This window comes from Anser brachyrhynchus, assembly GCF_964034855.1.
Source record: "Anser brachyrhynchus genome assembly, chromosome: 10".
Lineage (NCBI taxonomy): Eukaryota > Metazoa > Chordata > Aves > Anseriformes > Anatidae > Anser > Anser brachyrhynchus.
The window spans coordinates 19,486,625-19,509,354 of record NC_137705.1 but is presented as its reverse complement, the minus strand read 5'-3'; the positions used below and the strand labels follow the sequence as shown (position 1 = coordinate 19,509,354).

General features: G+C 34.8%; 1 protein-coding gene across 2 annotated transcripts in view; it reads right to left on the bottom strand.

The window, feature by feature from the left end:
- Positions 1-1,901: 1,901 nt before the first annotated feature.
- PPARG (peroxisome proliferator activated receptor gamma) overlaps positions 1,902-22,730 on the bottom strand; it is a 60,930-nt gene continuing 40,101 nt past the window's right edge. For both annotated transcript variants that reach the window (XM_080606756.1, XM_080606755.1), the window contains exons 5-7: positions 17,006-17,205; positions 12,431-12,881; positions 1,902-5,200 (exon numbers count right to left, since the gene is read on the bottom strand). In XM_080606756.1, the coding sequence (XP_080462882.1) occupies positions 4,953-5,200; positions 12,431-12,881; positions 17,006-17,205 (899 nt within the window). In that variant the 3' untranslated portion in view covers positions 1,902-4,952. The remainder of the gene's footprint in view (positions 5,201-12,430; positions 12,882-17,005; positions 17,206-22,730) is intronic.

The following is a 22,730-nucleotide window of genomic DNA, read 5'->3' as shown; positions in this document are numbered from 1 at the left end:
TCTATAGCTTTGAAAGTAGGAGTGTGGCAGAAGCAACTGATGAAATAGAGGGCCAGATGGCAATGCAGAATTAACCAGAAGCAAAAGTACTTACATTTAAATACTCCTTTTATACTGGAAAATGGGTGCTATGGATTTTGAGGCAACCCACATGGTATACAAGCAAAAAGGTAGCAAGTAGCAATTTATTTTCTGTCTGGAGTTCTTCCACCCACTGATTACTAGCTAGTAGTAAGTAGTGGTTGCTGGTTAGGAGCTGTATTATAAATGAATGTTATGCATGTCCTTGCTTATGTGTACACACGCATATATAATGTTGCTATATTGCAACTGAAGGCTTGGAATCTTTCCCTGACTTTGTTTGCTTGTTGAGTCAGTCATTAGCTACTGATTGTTTTCTTAAAGCTGGTGAGCAATATTTAACATGAGCTGCTTCTCCAGCCTAATTTCATAGACTAATTTCATATCTACATCCTGCATATGAAAATGAATAATCAGAAATTCAGAAATTGTTTTTGCTACAATTACCAACTTGCTTAGGGCTAGTTAGTGCTGATGAGTGTGAAAGGATATTGCTCTATTTATGTAGTTGGAGACACACCTATGCAACTGATTTTTAAACACCATAGGCAAGGCAGTTGGAATGGGATTTAAGAACAGGCACATAAATTTTTCCTATGCCTGAATGAAAAGCTGAAGCATTTGACAGGTGTATGATTAAGCTGCTGCTGATCCAGGAGGCTTTTTTTTTTTTCTTTTTTTTTTCCCCTATCTTTTTGGTTTGGTTTGGTTTTTGTTTCCTTCCTTCTATAAATCTCTAGCTGCAGTTTTGTATTGCTTGTTTACAAAGTTGATGTTACCTTCATTTAAGTGAGAGATACTGACTCACATTTAAAAGGGAAAAAAATCCTATTAAAATGTACTCAACTTCAGAACAGAGTTTACAATTGCAAATCAAATATTGAATCCTGATCCCCTAGGGTTTAACTGTACCAGTGGTGAATTGAAACCAAGAGCATGTATGCTGAAGTGATAGAGCAGGGCAGGCCTGCGGCAATTCTGAAGTTCTGTAACGCAAGTCATGACAACACTTATCAGGAAGTCCATTTTCTAGGCTTCAGTATTTTAGACTACTGAAGGGCTGCCTATGTTAGGAAAAGATTATGTTAATATCACACAACTCACTGCTTCCTTTCATGCAGTGCTGAAAGACAGTTAGCTACCTGCATTAGTAGGGTAAGTAGTTTTTCATTGCTGTTATAGAAGCGGTGATTAAAATGGTCTTAATGGACCTTTGCGATAAACTGCCTTGCGATAATAATGGTCTCGCTGGGCATGTTTTTGTCTCATCTGAATTTTCATTTTCTGAAATTCACAGCAATATATTCTAGAGTAATGGTGACCAATGTGCGTTGTCTGAAGAAACTCTCATGTTTCCTGTTAGATGGCGAACTTTATGCTTCTGCAAGAAACATTTTGTTGACTAGCTGATGCTTGACATAGTGATGGAAACAGGCAGATAGTTGCTGGATATGTGCAGGTATACCCAATGACTTTCTCTAGACACGATTTGCCTCCAGCTTTTTTCTACTGAAAAAGCCTATCAGTAAAATATAAGACTGAAAGCTCAGAAGTTGTAAAACCTCTGGAAAGGTACCAGTATCCCACTCAGCCCATCATCTCTAAGATGTTACAATGTTGTGAGCAGATGACTAAGGAAGGACAGTAAAACACAAGGAAAATGAAGTTCTTCAAAGAAAGGCATATACCAGCTGTTTCTATTTTTGAGTTGCTAAATGTTTTTAGTAGCACTGAAGATCAAAAAAAACAAATTGTTCATTCATGGCATGGCCCACTCTAACCAAAACTCCAGAGAGTCTGAAAATATTACAACCTACTTATAAACTTCCATTAGCAAGTTTTTTGTTTTTAATAAATAAAATCCCATAGAAACAAAAAGTATTTACAATTAGATCAAAATTCTGAATATAATTCACAAGAGAAAACACTATTTTTTGAGAAAATGTTTTCATATCCTCATAACAGTCATTTGTTCTAAATTAGTACATAGCAATTGTCCATTAAATGAACATTTTTCCCTTAAGACCTATTCCTGTAGAAAAGTATTTTAGGCAAAACTTCCTAACCATGATGTAACTGCTTAGAATCAGAACATTTCTGTGATTAGTAATTCACATAAAAATTAACATTTTCCTTGGCTTGAGGAAAACGTGATGAATAACTATCAAAATGTAAGAGAAGCCAGGATGTAGGGAGAACAATATATTTTATTAAAGCAGCTTATACAGTTGAATGAAAAGTATAGACTTTTGGGCATTCAGTGCCTTCAAAATAATAAAGGATAACACCTGTTCCTGCAAATCTGCCTCCTCTTTTTTTCTTTAGACCATTACCCTACCACTCTCAAAATATATGCATTGTATATGTCCATATTGGACTGAAATCCTTAAGCAGTGCCACTGCTAAACTGCTACTTTCAAAAATATTACCACTTGCAATAAAATAGAATTAAGATACACAGAAGTTCTTCCTGTAACAGTCATGAAGTAAATTTTATTGTCAATGCACCTCTTCCACTGTCCTTTTGAAATAATATTTCATATTACTTACATAAGAACATGCCCTAGAATTCCTCTTTATTTAAATCTAATTCTGATATCTCATTTCTAGTGATGCTGATGTGAAATTGGATTGTGTAAGAAATGCAGTCTCGGGTTAATAAATTTTGCAGTGTATATTATTAGGAATTATTATTAGGACTATTGTAGGAATGCAGTATTGGAGCTGTAGTCCATCTCAGTACCAGTCAGTCTCTGACACATTCTCCTATCCAGGGGGTGAACTCTGTAATTAAATAGAGGTTCTCCCACTGAGTGGTAGATGGCAAAACTTCAAATGTCCAGTGTCCAGTGGAAAACAGATTTATAAGAGAGAGAATACTTTCTTTAGAATTGTAACAATCATAAATTAGTGTGCATGTAATTCCTGTCAGAATCTGATGCTCAGCTAGCACAATGTGCCTATCTTGAAATGTGCAGGAAACATGCAATCCTGAGCATCATTAACATGCAACATTCCATTTGCTTTAGGGCAATCTTTTCTAAGTTACCTGAAATGATCTCATTGTGAGCTTAGTGAAGATCAAAGCTGCTCACTTTAGCCTCACACTGACTTCATCTCTCTGCAATTTCATCTGTGGGTTTTAAACCTTGAGGCTGAATGATCCAATTCTCCAAACACTTCCTGGTGGGCATAATGCTTACTACTGACCATAGGCCCAGGGGTTATCTGAAACAAGTAGTAGGAAATATTTTCAGGTACATAAGGCATGAGCATAAGGATTTATTTTAATATTTAACTCTGCCAGCCTCTATATTGCATAATTTGCACCAACTTAGATTTCTAAGGTCCACACTGGGAGTAAGGCCAATTTAGACTCACTGAACATCAAGTCTACTCACATATTCCCACTTACATTTCCTTTTGGGCTACTTATATATCACCACTGAACTTGTCTAACTAAGTTGAAGGCACACTTTTTGCTACATAAATAAAATCTGGACCTTGCGGGGAAACTAACGGTATTCAGTTGAGGACCGCACCTTGTTTCAATAATGTATGTTACAATCCGAGGCATTTTTTTGCAAAATTCCATCTCCAGGTCCCCCAGTGTGGACCACACCTGCTTGACTTTCTCAACGGTCACATTCACAAACAGTAAATGTGGCCACAGTCCATGTGAATCTAAGGGAATCTCTCAACTGCACTGAGAATACCAAAAGAAGATTGATTTACTCACTCTCCTGTGCTTTGCTCCCAGTGGAAATCTTAGATGACATTATAGGGCAATATATATAAAAAAATTAACAATCTTAACAGCAGTGAATATCTCAAAGCATTCTTGTTCCCGGTGATAAATAATGATAGTTCAAGTCAAACTAACATAGTAGGGTTTCCATTACAGGTTAATGTTTTCAAGAATGAATTCAAACCTTGCTTTTGTTTAAGAGGAGTCACTCTATTCCAATTTTACGTGACATTTTGGCTGAAGATGTTTTTCAGTGCTAGTTCATCAAATAATTTGGGAAGGTCTCAGGCCAAGTGGTATTAACCCATTCCAACTACAGACAGTGGCTGAAGGCTGCATTAGCACTAGCTGCTGTGGCATGTGCACTGCAGGCCATGGGGAGGCAGCTGCACAGTGCCTCCACACAGGCTGCTGCTCACCTGCCTCGGAACTGCATGAGCAGAGTTATCAGCAAGACTGCTTCCTAAGAGTAATGAGCAGTGCATATTCTTTCCTTACTCGATTTTTGAAACAGGGTCAAGTTTTTGGTTTTTGGGTTTGCCCACAAATGATGGGCCTAATTCTTGCTTACACAAAGACCTTTCTAAAGAGCTGTATCAGTGTAAAATTATATTATGGTAGGCACAAATATTATCAGACCTGACTTGTCTAACTTTTAAGGTCTCACAGGAAGTTTCACTAATGTGTGATTCAATTTTACTGTTATTTTGCTGCTGCCGTGGGAGCACAGAATCAAACATAATACTTAAAATATTTCCCTAGAAATGTTTAAGGAGAAAGATTTTTATTTTTAAGTTGAAAATTTAACTGCGTGCTTAACCAACTTCAGTGAAGCAGTGAAGCAATCATACTGGACAAGCAATTTTAAGAAATAAGATAGTTAAAAAAATTAATTTTGAAAATACTGCCAACAATTTCATGATATAGATATTTTTAATATTAAAAGTAAATTGTAAATGTGTCTTTATAAACAATATGCATAAAATAGATCTACTATACTAAGCTCTCTCTTTTTTAAATGCTGTTTCACAGTAATTTCTTAGGTATGCAAAGTTTTCCCTCAAAGAAATAGTGCAATCTGAAGAACATACATTATGTCAGCGGATTAGAACTACTATCATCATTAATACAAGTCTTTATAGATTTCTTGTAGGAGTGGATGAAGACTCATATCTGTCTCCGTTTTCTTTATTATTTGCAACAGCTGCACGTGTTCCGTTACAATCTGTCTGAGGTCCGTCATTTTCTGAAGCAATTTGGCAAACAGCTGTGATGACTCTGGATGATTCAGTTTTAGCTGGAGCTCCAAAGCTTGCAGCAGATTGTCTTGTATATCTTCAATAGGCTTCACATTTAACAAACCTGGGCGGTCTAGAAAAAAAAAAAAAGAGCTTTATATTTATGAATGATATGGAAACACCAATCTCATTTATTAATTTCTTAAAGATTTCTTAGTATATTAAACATTTACAGATAACACTTACTGACAACTGTTTGACAGCTTAATGTAATTATTTGTAAGATTTTGCTAGAATTTGGTAAAAGTATTAAAACTAGTCTTAGAAACTGTTCAAGGATTTCTGTGGTGCATTCAGAGATAGGTTTATACAATACTGAAATGCATTTTTCCCGGTAAACTTGGAGTGTCTGTGGAAAAGAACAGTGAGATATACTTGGAAGATAAATCATCTGTACCAGGTAATTCAATTTATGAAAATCAACATATACTCAAGCAGATTTGCATGTAGTTGCTACCATTAAGAATATTTCCTTTTAATGTGCATGCTAACTTATTAAAAGAAAAAAAAGCATAAATTCAACTTCCGTGAGAGACATATTCCATGACTGAGTTCAGTTCTGGACAGATGCAGTCATACTAACCAGAAAAAATCTAAAAATCACAGGTTCAGGTCTTCTCCGCACCCAAGTTCCAGTTGCTATTAAGAAATCTCATCATGGCTTTTAGCATCAGTTTAGCCACATATGCTTATGGCAGTGGAAAACTGATAGATGTGGCTTATGCAGAAGATGACTTTTCAGGGCTCATGCCAGCTGAGCCTTCCCCTCCATAAGGAGGAATCTAGGATGGATGTTTACAACCAAAATCAGCTACTTGCACCGCCACAGCTGTGAGTCCAGGATTTTCTTTGGCATATCTTATTATTTGAAAAGAAGCAAATCTTTCCTCATCAACCATTATTATCTTTCAGAGTAATAGCTGTTCTGTTATTTCTGTCTGCCCCCGAGTATCTTCTTAAGTGGTTGTCATTATTCTTTAACATAATTCTCTATTTTTTTTCTAACTTGAAGTAAGTTATTTAATTCTACAGCCATGAAAGCAAAGGTTGCTTAACATTATGAAATCCTCACATATGGTAATCCTCACATCTACTGGGTAAGGCATCCTGATTATCAAGAGTATTCCAAGAGAAAAAGTCAATAATTTAAATAACATTTTCTGTGTAGCCATGAAATCCATTTCATAGGTTGATCAATAAAACGTAATGCCTATAGCTAGCCTTAAGTTACTTTCCTAAGGAAATACTTCCCTTTCAGAAAGGTCAGGAGGTTGATCTACATTCAAAATTTTAAAAATAGGCTGCTATTTCCTATGATCTTAGTAACCTTTCTGTGCATCCAGTTCTACTATATAACCTTGGCTTGTGTTGTATACTAGAAAAAAGGCTGGGAGAAAACCAAAATTCTTTATAAATACTTTGGGGTTTTACCTAAAGAAGAAAAAATTGCAGTGTAAACTAAAAGGCAAAGCTGGCATGGAAACAAACAAGTAGACAAGCCATGAATATATTTAAGTCACTAATTAGGAAAGGGCAGCTAACTCAAAGAAGCAAGGTTTTAGAGCTTTAAGAAGATGGAATAATGGCAAGTTTGAACATGGAGCTTGGTATTTCTTTGACTGTGGTTTAATGATGTGACTGCCTTCTGCTGTTAAGTGACCCAAGTGACTCTGTGAAACAAGATACTTCTTTCCCTCTGGTATTTCATGCTAATAAGCCATTCTTGTCTTCCAGAGGTCACTTATTTACACCATTCAACTGATAACACCATAAAATATGGTTCAGAAAGTCCGCAAGTAAATATCAGCAAGCAGGAAACTGTTTCCAAACAAACTGTTTCCAAAGCTCCTTTTTATTAATTTACTTTGGCAATATAACTAAGGCATTTTAAAAAATACTTAGAGCATTTTTAATAAATTGTAGTTATTTATTTTTAGATTACATGCTGCAAAATCTAGTTGCTTTCTTTATATCTTTCAGAAACTTCCCAACCTGAAGTACTTAAAAACTGACAATTTTGGCTTTGGGTTGCGATAGCTTTAAATTTTACTTCTGTGTTGCAGATGAACTCTGAACTAGCTGGGTATGACTCAGTGTACAGCGATATAAAAATCAAGAAGCACAAAGACTGTGGCCTTGATTTCCTCTGAGATTAATCTCCATTTGCCCCCTGCTTCTTTTGCGGTGGGAATTTTTAGGGTGTGAGTTTTTCAGAAGTGAAACCCAATTCAAACACTGCGCTCCCCAGTGCAACTTTTAGAGTGCAGGGAGCAAACCCAGGAGATCAGTATCGAGACTGGAACTTTTCAAGGAGCCCCTCGAATTCGGGTGCCCTAGGTCAGCTGAAGTTCAGTGAGACTTAAGTGCCTAACATCCTTAAGCTCCTTTGAAAAACCCAGTCTAATGGTTTTATAATGACCCAGTGGAACTACAGTCAGAAAAGATGACTATGACAAAAGCCTAGGAGATCATAAGATGTTATTTTTAAATAGGCCAAATCAGGAGGAAGGAAAATTCCCATTGAAGGCAAGTGAGATTTTTCATGAATGAGAACTTCAGGATATGGACATTATTTTTTGGGTGTTGACAGTTCGCTATACTTTCTCAGTAAAAATTTCTTACAGAGGAAAATGCTGTTTCTGTTCCAAGAAACATATCTAAATGAGCAAAAAAGGAAATAAGAGGCAAAAGCTTTATTTCAAGTTGTTGGCAAATACTTCAAGTTGTTCAGATGCTTTTAAATGTATATGATTCAGATTCATTGGGTTACAATAGGAAAAGATGTATTTTGTGCAGTAGGGAGAATGCAAATGTATGAAGCTCCAGGTAGACGAGGCATGTGGAAAAAAATACAAAGGAAATGATTAGCAGTAAGCCTTGAGAAAAATTCAGGTTGGGAACAGGGAGAAAGAGAAATGGGAGGAAACTAGATGAGACACTGTGGTGGAGGCCTCTGAAGAGGACAGAACCTAATAGGCTGTTTGAAAGCTCTTGGAGAAAAGGGCAATGTGAACTTAGGAGGGATGTGAAAGAGCAACAAATGAGTTGTAGAAGGACATTCTTATGATAAAATGAAATTAGGTTACAGAAGGCCAAAGGACAGGTAATTGATGTGATTAAGGTCAGAGATGACAGTGAATTGGAAACCATTTTTATGCCTCTCTGATAAACAAGATCATTTATTGAAGTTTTCTTTTTTTTCCTGTGTGCTTTTTGCTACCTGCCTTTAATCCTTTCAGACTAAGAGAGTACCATGTTTCCCTTTTTATTATTACTTTTTTATTCAGTTTTTGTTAGGTTTTCATTCATTGTCATATTTGCTGTTTCATTTGAACATTCTGCAGGAAGCTGTTTAAAACTAAAAAAGAAAAATGTTCACAGTGACTGGGAAAGACTAGTAACCCTTTAGTTTTGGGTGTCAACAGTATGACTTTGTGTAAATTTATGTCCTATATTACCTCAGGGAAAAATATTTTGTTTGATATTTACTTACAGATTTGGATGCTTCTTTCATTTTCCTAACAGTAACTGTAACTTTTCCTGTTCCTCACACATGAAATTGCCATCTGCATGCTTTTATCCATGCCTTTATATTTTTATTATCTTCAACGAAGATAATTTTGCATTTAAATATACATTCTAATATCTTAGTATGATAAAACAGGCAAAGATATGTCTGAACCGAACAACTGCACTACTTTTTTGCTGAGGCAGATATGACTTGGCAGTTTGAGTTTTTCTTCCGAGACAGTCACATGTACTGTAGTCACCAGAATTGTGGTTCAAAGCCCACAGTGGTTATCTGCACGTCTTGCTCTGATTAGGAAGCATTTTGTTGTTGTTGTTCTAACAGGTTTGCTAGAGCAGGATTTGTGTAAGAGTCAAAGATGGACCACTTCTAGGTACTATTCAGTGATAAAACTTCACCTTTTTTTGACCTCAGATTGTAGCAAAATTATTGAATGTAATATTTAAACAAGCCTCAGTTATTCACAGCTCAAGGTTCACTGTAAAGAACACACTCACTCAGAGACCAGAAAAAGTGAATATAGCAGCATTTCTGAATTGCAATACTAGTTTTTGTGTTGACTAACAGAGCCTGGGTCCTCACAGGCATACCCTATCACAATTCCCCAGCACCACTGCATGCTGAACACTGTATAAGATAATGTACAGGAGTTCAGGTCCACCCATAGTATGTAAACATGCTATAGAATTACCTTTTAAGCTTTTTCTTACTTTTTTTTTGAGTGAGTTTGTTCTACTTATAAATGTGGATCAAGCCCAGTAAGTCTTGGACAAACCCAAACATTCACCTCATTCTCCTTAAATCTTCTTCTTGTGACAGATTTTATTTTCCCCTCAGCGGTACATAGTATTTTTTAAGATGCTCCAAGTTCTTTAACATTTTTACCACGACAGTCGCTACTGGCTGAGGAAATACCTCAGTGGCACAGAGGTATACAAGAGGGAGGAAAAATATCTCCTTGAAAAACGTTTTCCTTATCCCATTTTACCAAAGTGTATTTTTCAAAGCTACTATAACTAAAAGAACGCTGTAATGAAAGTTTGGCATTGCTGTTAATGGCATAAAGTATTTCTTTCATAAGAACAAGGTAATGTCTTACTGCTCACACACAGTATCTCTGTCTCATCAGTATTAAATTAAGAATATTAGGATTTGTTTGTATTTACAGAAATATTTTAAAGTAAAATATACAGACATTAAGAACAACCTTCAGCTTTGCAATAACGAGCTCACAGTAACATTTGGAATCACTGAGACAGCGTGGCTGCACCGAGCACCTCAGAAACAATAAAATGGTTGTGGGAGTGCTTTCAGTTTGTTGCTATTACAGCTAATTTGTCAGTTTCTTGTTACTGCTACATGTACTACAAAAGCAACTATTTTGATATCAAAAGGTTGAACTGTTTTATAGGATGTGTGACAAATTTCACTTCATAATGAAAAGCTTTCTACATGTAATATTCCAGCTGGAATTCTCTCTCTTTCCCTTCCCTCTTTTCTTTAGAGCTGCACAGGAGATAGCACTCATGGAGACGGCAGCACCAGCATCAATTTGATGAGCAATGACAAATTCACTTTCAGCTAGGATTATTTTTTGTTTCACTAACTGGTTTTCTTTTTAGGATATCAGTACACAGGATTTCTTGAAGTGACTTAAACATAACGGTATTACTGGAGCTACTAAAGTCTTTGAGGTAATACATACTGGCTTTAAAATCCTATTTTCAGTGATATTGTCCTATTTTGATACTCACAAAATTCTTACAGAATTGAAGTTATTACAGAAAAAAAAAGAGTATCTAAGACATCTGAGAAATAGGCTTTCTGTTCCAGACCACGGAATGTATACAGTTCAATACATGTAGCATCCGGCTCTAAATTAAATGATAAAAACTGTTCTCTAATTGTCAGCAAAGCTTAATTGCTTTCAAAATATAATCTCAGTTTGTACAAATAACTATAATCCTTTTTTTGAAAAAAAAAGTTCTGAATAAAGATAGTGAGAGATTTTTGGTATCACAAAATTGAAGAATTTTTCTAGATAAGACTCATTTATATTTATGGAATGTATTTACTTCAGAGTTATTTAAGAACTAATTGGTAAAACTCAAAAATTATTCTTAAAAAAAATTCTTGATAAAAGTGGTTTAGTCTTTTTTTTTCTCCTGATCATTGTCCTCCAGAGATCTAAAATGTATGATTAGTTACATCATACCTATTTCCTCTAATGTAAACCAAACATCACTGAAGTATAGCAGATCTAGTTTTGCAGATTGCAAGTTCCCTTTTTTCAATTAGGATTGCATTTTAAGAGGCCTGTTTCTCATCTGTTAAATTTCATTATATTAGAAAATGCAAAATACTGGCATGTTTTGTGTAGTGCCCTAATAGGCTTGTATAATTTCTCCTCCCCCATCAAAGTCAACCAAAAATACACCAGTAACATATTTTCCCTTACTGAATTAATTCAGAGTCTTTGGGGATCATCGTGTTCAAAGGTTTGCACGAGAAAATGTCTTCTGGGAGCGGTACTTGTTTGAAGTGGATTTAGTTGGTCTAATAACCCATACTGTGATACTACGTTTTTACTGAATGAAACACAATGCCAGAAGTAATTTTCTGTGAATTTAAATGTATAGGAAGCTATGCATAGCAAGCAATGCACTCTCAACAGGATGTTTCATTTTAGAACAATAGCATGTGGTTGTTGTGTTTGATTGCTTAAACATAATTTAATAATAAAATACTCTGCATTGCTCTGTGGAGGATCTGAATTCAGAACATTCAGCACATTCCTCTCATTGATATCTGCACCACCGGTCTAAGCCAAGATACACACAGATCAGTTGGGTAAAATTTTCTTTGTGCGATATCACTAAGTTGATACGATTGACCAAAGTAAAAGAACCTCGATCTGACCTGAAATGTATATCTGATATCACAGATTCTTGGTGGGAAGGATTCTAAGTGAATGAAATCTGGGTAGCTAAATCCCAAAATAGCTGTATAACCTCAGAATCAGATAAAACATATTAACTTTCTCCAACATAAGCTGAAAATTCACTGCCTTTTAAAGAAGTGTTAGAATTACTGTAGTCTGATACCTGGACTTTCAGATTCATGTTTCACTCAAACCATAAACATTAATATAAACAGAGCAGCTTAGGAAATGTGAACAGAGCAGACACACAATGCCTGTTTTTCTGAGGCATTTGCAGATCATCATTTTCCTGAGAAAAGCCTTTTTTTTTTTTTCTCTCTTCAAGGCAAACAAAACCTTGTGTGAATGAAAAAACCCAAACCAATAAAAAACCCATCGCAATCCTGCAAGCCAAATGCCACATCTATTTTGAAATTTTTATGGAGTCAAAGTTATTTGTGTACAATTAGCAAGCCACACAATCTAATTGCAGGTTTAAAAAATCCTCATGCAGAAGTTAAACTTTCAGAAGGTCTTGCCAATGAAATTCCACCCCCTCCCTCCCTCTTTTTTCAGAAATATAGTCCTGATTTTGTTTTTGTCTTTTAACTAAATGACTTGCTGATTCAGCAGACATTTCCAGCTCCAACACTAATATCAGGTCATTTACATTTTCAGTTTCTGCCCGAAACTGAAGAAATGGCAAACAACATCAAGAAAGCTGAAAGCCAACCAAAAACTACCTGTAAATAAACTCACTCCCATCCTTTACTGCTGAGCACTTTCCTGTTTGGACAGGAATTTAAAGCATCAACTCTATTATATAAAATATCATTAAATAAGACAGCACTTACCTCCACTTAGTATAATGACAGCTATAAATATTGCCAGGTCGCTGTCATCTAATTCCAGTGCATTGAACTTCACAGCAAACTCAAACTTGGGCTCCATAAAGTCACAAAAAGGTTTTCTCAGGCTCTTCAGAAACTCCCGTGTCATGAAACCTTGTCCATCAGATATAAGAACTCCATCTTTATTCATCAGAGAAGCCAGGAGAGTATATATGATCTCATGGACACCGTATTTCAGGAGAGTTACTTGATCATTCAGGTCAAGATTCACAAAACCTGGAATGTTCTTGGCAAATTCTGTAATCTCCTGCACTGCCTCCACAGAGCGAAACTGACATCGCTGGAAAATGCGAATTGCTACCTCTTTGTTCTGCTCCTGCAGTGGTGACACATGCTTACACTTGATCTGATCTTCTCCCATCATTAAAGAGTTCATGTCATAAATAACAAATGGCTAAAAATAAAAGGAAAAGAAAAGTTACTTTCACATTTTTTTCTATGACCATTTGACTTACGAGAAACTGAAGTATAATTCATCAGAAAACACTTAGGAATGTCTGAGAAGTGTATCAAGGTTAGGTGCTTTGGGGTTAAACCTTCATAAACCTATTAAAGTAAATATCCTCATAATGTTAAAATGACTTACAGAAAAGACAAGTAGTTCCTAAGGATTTCTCATGTTCTATGAATGCACATGCTAAAAATAGGACTTTGGGTGACACTTTTCTTAACAGGAGGGGCAAGAAGGTAGGAATAATTACAATATTCATGATTTTTTCCTTTTTTCCCCCCCCCCGTTCATTTTACAGAAGTTCTGTAATAACAGAATTCAAAGTTTGGAATGCTTATTAACAAAAGATGAAAATGTTAATGCTTTTACATGAATTTTACTTTCTTATATTAAATATAATCTTGTAAGTATACAACGACATGTCTGCGCTTCTAGTGATACAATTTTTTTTTTGTGGAAAGATATAGTATGTTCATATTTTGATTACTTCATATGCTGTTATGTTCAAGTTCTAGAAAGTACTGTAAGTACTATAAAATTTATGGCATTGTCTGATAAATTCAACCTTTCACTGCTAATTGCTTTAAAAATAACAAAGTTAGGATGTACTATGCTTAGAACTTGTCTCTGAGGAAGAGATCACAAATAACACGATACACTGCAGCAGCACAATTCAGAACACAGGAATGAGTCTGACTGTGAAATAAATGCAACGGGAATAAATCAATTTTGAAAACAGATGAGAAAAAGTAATGCCAGCAAAACTTTTGCTAGGATATGGAAACAGTCTGTTTCAGGATTTGCAGAAGTATCCTCTGGCTTTAAAGAACTGGTTAATTGAGGATTTCTTTAATTTATCTGAAGAACCTTTTCCACAGACAATAAATAACTAAATAGTTCAATGCTGCACTGAACAAATACCTACAGATATTAATATGCTTGTTAACATGCCCGATTAATTAAAATACAAGGAATTACACGCCAACAATTGGACTAGAGAAATGCATTTTAAAATTTAAAATCCTTTATGATTACAGATTCTAATGCCTTATTCATGTGGGTGCTCATTCTTAAGATTTTATATTCACTTTAAGCTGTAGAAGAGATTAAAAAATAACCTAAGACATCCTATACACAGGCAGTAGTCCTCTCTCATAGAATCAGCTTGTGGAACCTCCTAATATTCTATTCCAAATTCATTAAACCAGTTTTTCAGTCTATTCAGTGCCAAATTCTTAAGGAATTTTTACAACTGGAAATAGCTACTTTCTTTTGGGTCCGGTGGTGCTTTCTGTAGAGGATATTGCCCACAGATGCTTATCACTACCCACCAGCTAGAGGTTACTACTTCCATAGTTCTGCAGATGGAGACTGTGAAAATGTTCAGCCATTTGTTTCAGGCTAAGTTGAACACAGATCTCCAACCTGCTTTCGCTAGGAAGAGAGGGAGGGATGACAGCTGTCATAGCTTTGCCTTTAACTGATACAGCTGCTTAGAAGACAAAGGTCTATCTGTGAACTGAAATAATAGTATCCACACAAGAGGATTTCAGTTTCCAAACTCTTTTAGTTAACTCAATATTCTGCTGCTTACAGGACCAATGAAATTAGTGCTTTCACAGTAACCACAGGCAATCATAGCTCTAAACCATGAGTTTCAGTCAAATACAGTGTTTTTTCCACTTGCACTAGGATTTCAGTGTGAAACTGAAAAAATAAACACACAGAGCTGAGAAAAGCCAGCAGGATAAGGTATTTTTCAAGTTGGGATGGTGTTTTGGCAGCAGAAAAAATATTCTCTATACAACTGTACATATGTATATGCATGCATATGCATATGTAAAACACTGCTATAAAAAGATTGAGGGGAGGCTTTTAAAAATGTATATTTTAGTAGTGGTAGGTCATTCCTTTCTATTGTTTCTAGAAAATCCTGTGGCAGCATCAGTACAAGAAAAACTTGTCTATTCTAAGCATGTACATATGGCTTTAGAATGACTATATTACACCATCGTTCTATTGACATTAGGAGACAAAAATCAAGAGTTCAAAGTCACTAAAAAAAGTTCAGATGAACATTGTGACTAAAATCTTATGTCAAATGAGCACTTTATATCCCAAAAGAGGATGAATTACTTACCCAGTAATTTTAATTTTGACTTACTGACTTAACATACCTGATCATTTTTCAATTGACGCAGTCTAACAGTCTAAGGTCAAGATAGATTTAAGACACCCCACTTAATAGGTGGCATTAATTCTTAAACCTATTAATTTGAATGACAACGTGATGAACTGATTATTACTGGCTACCTTACCCTTAAAACTTGCAAAATATTCCTATTCACTGTTAAAATATGTGGTGGTTGTGTGATAAAGAAGCAGGCAATCAGGTTATCTTCTCTGTACTTAAATTTAAAGAATCCAGTACAAGAAGCAATAGAATCTCCTAGCACAGTCACTCGACTTCTGAATAAAGAAATTTCCTTGCAACTTCCTTCCCATATGAATTCTCCTATTATGTATAAAATAGATGGAGAGAATCTTTTGGGGGATATCTCTGTGCTTCCTGCTCAAATGATAAATTTGGCTTTTCTTTTGGCTGTGATATTCACTTAGCAGAGGGATTTCTTGTGCCTGATGAATGCTCATCTGTGATTGATCTTGTCTCCCCTCCTTTTCGCTCTCCCAATCACATCTATAATCACTACAGCACAGTATGAAGCTTATGATTAACTTGTAGTAGTACAGGTGTACAGTGGGCAGCTGCAGAAAGAATAAGCAGGCCTCCTGGTGACATTTTTATGATGAAGGGCAATAAACAAGACATATGATTACACACTCCACTTCTATTATGTTTCCCAATGCAGATACCTAGTTACATAGAACACAATTACAGAAAACTGAACTGCTGTATTAATTCTTTCCCAGAAAACTGTTTCTAATATGGAGAGGAAAAGGACTGTGGAAGGACTCTGAAAAAGCAATGATCCTCAAGTGGATTTAGTGTATCAGCTTACTGCACGATAAATAAACTATGGTAGTTCAAACTTTATATACTCCATAATGATTAGTTATTTAAATTGCAAATATCTAAATTTGTATCACCATATCTAAAGGTTTTTTTTTTTTTTTTAAATTCTGCAACCAAATTAGAGACAATGTTAAAATTAGGATTTTAACTGCCCTTAGAAAGACAGCCCAACAAAAAACAAATCCTTTCCTACCTTTGAAATTTACAAAGAAAATTAAACACAGTCTTTGTTGTAATCCTGGCAATAAAATTTCTGCCAATCATTTCAGAAAATATGTCAAATAGTTAGTTTTGGAAAAGCTATTTTTATCTTTAGTTTCTAAAATAGTGATAACATTTTTTTAAAAACTACCATAATTATCAGATCTTATTCATCCTTCTTTCCACTGATACCAAAAGTTAGGTACTGCCAGTGAAGTTTCCAAAGGAACCCACAAATACATGTATCTCTATTCCTTACTTTTCAAAATTCAGTTTGTACCAGCATAGAATACTGATCTGATCCACGATAATCCAGTTAAAAGCAGGAAGTCATCAGAGCACCGTAAGTATCATAGTTAAGGTTACTGATGCTGATGGTACTGTGAATCATTTGACACTTACGAAAAGGATATTTCTTTGAATAGAGCCAGTACTGATAATATTTTATGATGATATGCTATGATACGGATGCTTGAAGAATATAGCAACCAACTGCTGACAGCTAGATAGCCACCTTAAACAGATAGTGTGGAAGATAACCTCTGATAAAGGAGAAGGAAAACGGGAAGAATGGATCAGAGAATACAAAAAGGTTAAGATGACCTTCAAATTCTTGTACTGGTTTCAAGTATTTTATTAGGTGAACTTGGAGTTTTTTCAAATAATGTTTACTTATCCTATCTAAAAACATTTCCTGTGTTTCAGACACAGCTTGAAACATGCAACTGCCAACAGCAAAGTTTTTTTTTTTTTTTAAAGATGTGTTGTCAATGTGGTAAATCATTTACTCAAAAGAAAAAAAAAAACACAAAACAAAACAGAGGGAACTAACTGATTTGTCTGTCGTTTTTCCTGTCAAGATCGCCCTCGCCTTGGCTTTGGTCAGAGGGAAGGACTTTATGTATGAGTCATACAAGTGCTTGGCAAGTGCTCGCAGATCAGCAGATTCAGGGTTTAGCTGGTCGATGTCGCTGGAAATCTCTGCCAGGAGCTTCTCCTTCTCCGCTTGTGGCATTCGCCCAAACCTGATGGCTGAAAAAGATGACAAGTAATTTTCATAGTTATAGTTGAACCTACATATGCATATTTTACTAGCTTTTTTTTTTTTTCTGCCACCTTTTATTATAATTTCTTCAATTTTTTATTAAAACAGTAGGCAGGCAAGTAAGACTAAGATGATCCTATCCAGTATTATAGGCAAACTACTGAAGTGCTTCAAATATATGTAAACAAACCAATCTCAAAGAGGAAATAATCTGTGTCCAAGCAGTAAGATTACAGTAACTTGCTCAGAAATGCAAAACTATTGTCAGCTCACCTGACAGACAGAACTGGTGAAAACCACTGATTCTACCTCCAATCTAAATAAAATGTAAATAATCTTTAAGGTATTAAAATTCAGTTGGCCTAAGGTAGGAAACAGTGTTCAGCCTTGCATGGTTTTGGGCAAACCACCATATGGATCTCAGCTTCTTCATTTGTTTAGAAACAAAACACCCACATACCTCGCAGGAATAAATTCCTAAATAGTACAACAGACCTTAAGATAGCAAGTGATATAAAATGTTATCAAAATAATTAAGGAATGAGAAAGAAGGTTGTGCAGGGAATAAAAAATATGAAAAGGCTGAGTTCTTCATGGTAACCCTACATACATGCTGGATTGACAGAACAGGAAATGGTTCTGCCTAGTCATATGATTTCACAATTGCTCTGTTTTACACCTACATACTTAATAGTCAAGGCACTGCTTATACTTATGGAGACTGACTTGGAAAATATTTCAAATGAGCCATCCAGATCAAAACTGACTTATCGTATTTCAGTAAACAGGATTTATTTTATAGTAAGAAAACAAAGCAGAGCAACAGAGCATCAAAACAAAAAACAGAAGGAAAAAATAAAGCTTTGCATTTTAGCCTTTGGAGGAAAGAGAAATATTATAAATATTTTTTCAGAGGTTAGTGTCTTTCCTGGATGAAGAAAAATTGCTCTTAAGAACATACATATGAATTGTTATACTTGGGATGTTTATTTTGGAAATCATCAGCCACTTTCCTGTTTTGAGGATGCTGGCAGTGTGCTGATAAACAAAAATGACACTTTTTTGCAAGAATAAATAATTGCGTTAAAAAAAAAATGCAACATATAGCATTTAGTATATTTATTGATCGTTTCTCCTATTTCATAGTATTCTTTATTTGTTTGTATGCCTTTTTTTTTTTTTTTTTTTTTTTTTTTTTACAACTCTACTACATTTTCCTTTCCATATACTTAGTCTCTGATTGATGCTGCATATTTCATATTTTTGGGGTATTCTTAGAGCTTATGTGTCAGAATAAAAATCAGCATGAAGGGAAATCTAGTTCAACAGGAACAAATTAACATTTTTTTTTTTTTCCTGTAAATGTATGTTGCTTACAGTTTTTTCATGAGGGAAATTTTGAATGATTGCCATCTGATATTTGTTTTGGACCATATATACCATGGTACTATTTTTTTTTTCCTCTCATGGGGAACACTAAGTACTCTTAGTCAGCTACTAACAATAGTTTTCAGTGAGACATCACTGCCAGCCCTCCTTATTTCTGAGAGCAAAATAATTACAGAAAAATGATGAACTTACTAGTTTATATGACATACGGTAATGGCTCAAAGAGACTACCAGCATTCTGTTAAGATATCAACATGAATGGATGGCAAAGTTAGTGATGTATAAAAATTGATATAAAACAAAAGGAGTTCGTATTTGTACTTAGTGTAACCTAAATAAAATGATGAGAACATTAAGCACAACTACCAAGGAATTAATTCAACCATATAGGCTTCAATGAACTCTGCAAATCAAGAACATTTTGTGGTCATTTTGCAGTTAAATGGATTCTCTCACTGTTCAAAATTCTTATTTGTTGTTAACACAAATTGTCCTTTGATTATTTTTTTTAAATACACATGAAAGCTGGTAAAATTAAACCCATTATACTCATATCTGCATTTTAGATATTGAAAATATAAGCCAAAAGAAATAGGAAGTATTTAATGAAGTAAACACAGTGAAAACTCACTGAGAATACTGGATAGCATTTACAGATTTTTTGGTGATATTGAAGGACTGACTTAATAAAAAGAATCAAACTATTATCAATGTAATAAAGCTAAAATATATTATTGCATACATATCATAAGTATTTATTAAAAAGATATCAAACAACTAAAATATGTTGTCAAGAAGGTGTTAAAAATAATATAGCCAATAAAAGCATTAAAGTTTAATTTAGGAGTTCATATCGAACAGAGCTACACATTTGTTAAATTTGTATTTTCATTGTAAATTATTATGTTCTTCATTAAACCTCATTTCAGATTTAAAATCATAAAATTTGTAATATTCATGGTATTATATTTTATGATTAATTTGTCAAATGTGTATTTTTGTAATACCTTCATCAATGGAAAAAATCTTGTGATACTTTAATGCTTCAGATGGGTTTCTTGCCAACACATTCAGCTCCTTCTCAACATCTTTTTTTTTGATGATGAATTTGCAAACTGAAATCTTAAGTGAAGTCTAGCAAGACTTGTCAGACTATTACAGTAAACTTTTTAATTTGGAAGGCAAAGCAAGGCAAATATTAGCTTCATATAAAGGACTGTTAATAAAAAGGGGAGATCAGAGTTGCTAATGTCTTTAAAATGTTAATTGCTCCCTGAAATACATGGAGTGTAATTTAGTACGACCCGAGGACTTCTTCGCACATAGTAAGAAATACGTAACAATTCTAAGAAAGATATCCTTTGAGAGATTTCATAATCCTATCAGGAGCTAGGTGCTTTTGACTAGATTTTCTTTTTTTAATGATAAATCCTACTTGTAAAGTATTTTGATATTTTATATTGATTTAAGGAAATTTATGGCATTATATATAATAACTTTATCTTTGCAATAAATCATGTATTCTTAACAGTCTGATATGAATTCTATATACTAATTCTTTACATATTATGGAAATGGAGCTTGACTAAACACCAGTATAAAACATGATTCTGATGTGGACCCATTCTTGACAGTCAGGGTTTGCAGAAGCAAGCTTATAATCTAGAATTTCACTAACACAAGACCCCCAAGGTTATTTTTCCAAACAAGGGATAAAAAATGGACAGTATATTGCTTTTCCTTCCTATCTTTTAATATTAACTTAGCTCTAAAATAATTTATACACTTCCCCAAGGCATTAAAAACAATAGGAATTTCCACTTTTTTTTGTTTACTGGAAAATTCTTGATGATATACCACAGTGTGTACACAAACTATCCCACTGATTACTGAAATAGAATTGTTTGATGGAGAGATTTTATTAAAGCGATCAGGGATTTTCAAAACAGACTCTTTTGTCATTAGAGAATAACTAAGAAGTATACTTGTATTCTTTTAAATAACAGAGACCAGACGGGTAACAAACATCTTGCTGGAATTTCAAACATGGGTGAATATACTAATGCATGTTTTTTTTTTTTGTTCTTTTGCTTTTTTCCAAGCACATTTCTATAAGTCGCCAAAATGGCTGGGGGTGGGGATTAGCAGAGTGGTATTAGTTTCTTTTTTAAAACTTGTGGCAGTTTTGCACAGAACTGTATCTATTATTATTGAACAGATAATGCTACTATAAAATAGGCTTACTTTTAGCTTAGAGTATAAAATGACAGCATAGTATGTATAGTTTCTACATATGCCCCGTATCCTATACCCTGAATACTCTGCATTGTCTCATCTTGCTGAGTCTCTTAGAAAGTAAATTATAGTATTCATGCCTGCAGTTTGGTATTGTTTAACAGCAACCTATCAACAATTTGTTATTTAGCATTTACAACACTCTATACAATTTATAATAAAAGACAATTTACACTGTATTTGTTTTCCTTATGGAAAACAAGATTAACTATGGGTGTTCCAGAATCAAGTTTCCAGTGTGTTAACATCCAACAAAGGATACCCAATTACATTTGCAAAGTAGACTTGTGTTATAATCCCTAGTGCTTCTAATACAAAACTATTTCCATTACTTTATAGATTGCATTGGAGATCATCATACATTTATTTACTCTTAATAGTTCTAAGTCTTCTACTTAGCCAAGAGAGAGAAGAGGGAGAGAGAGAGAGAAATAGTACTGCCAAAGGTAGCATTGAATTATGTAACAAGCCTTTTTGTTAAAATGCTGAGGACATTACTTTGAAAGGAAATTAACACGTATTGCTATATGGCAAGCTAGGTTATAAGCATTAATTTATATTCTTGAATGTTTGTATGCTGCATTCAGAATTGACTTATATATAGCAAAGCTTACTCATATCATAGAAAGCTATTATATCAAATGGTAAATCAATTATCAAAGAATGCACTAGCTCTTTAGCTAATCAAAGTGGTATAGCGAAGCTCTCCCTTACTGACCTAAAAAACCCAATGCTCTTACTGACCTAAAACAAGCCACCTAAGCAGGCTTGCCAGCTACCAGATTAGATCTATCAGTTCAACAAACCAGCCAATAATATCAGCAGAGTTTGCATTTACCTGATAGGACCAAGTCTTCTTCTAAATAGGTGAATTTACTTCAAGAATGGAAATGGGATCTTCCTGTTTTCTGTACTATATTCACCTTTAGGGTCTATCTTGTTGCCTGTCATCATAATAGTGAACTTTTATGTAAAATAATTAAGCACTGATAAAATCCTTCAGGAAAAATGTCATTTGTCATGTTTGGCATGTGAAAACTGTGCTTGGAGTAAAATTTGCTATCTTTCTTTTTAAAATAGTTTTTAGGAGATGAATTGTATGTTTATTAGTAATCTGTTACTCCCACATGTTTCTTTGTTTCTAAACGTGTGTTTTTAGGATGGATTAATAACAGTGATCCACCTTTAAATGCTGTCTGTAGACAGTAGCCTAGTCAGTGTAAATGCTGTCTGTACACAGTAGCCTAGTCAGTGTTTATTGGCATGGAATACAAATTTGAGTCAAAATTCAGTTTCGTGGTACTAGCCTGGTAGTTTCCTTTTGGAGAAATCATTGTCGTTGTTTTCAGGGGACTGAGATAAAAGTCAGGGAAAGGTCAGTGGGTTTATGGAAGGAATGTGGGAAACAGCAGTGGGACTTTGGGTGAGAGAAGTAGGAGGGATTGGTAATATTTGTGGAGGTTAGGGTAGAAAAAGGAGAGTTCACAGGGTGGATAAGAAGAGTTCACAGGATTTCTGGTGTCTGAGAAAAATTTCAGGGATCTGTAGATGGGTGACAGGTTCTTCTCCCTTTTCTGCACCACCTTCCTGTGACCCTGGCTTCACCTTCTATTTCTCTGGACCACTTATCCTCTTTGCTACTCTATCTTCTCTCTCCTGCATGCCATATTATAGTCTTTGTCTTTCTGTGGAAATAAACAGAATACTTATCCTTATGCCACATTTTATGACTTGGAGAAGTCTCTATGACAGCTTCTAGACTACTCTCTGTAGCACACTGCTCTTCTGATTGTCTAGATTAGGGATTTTTTGGAGAACAAATGAGTTC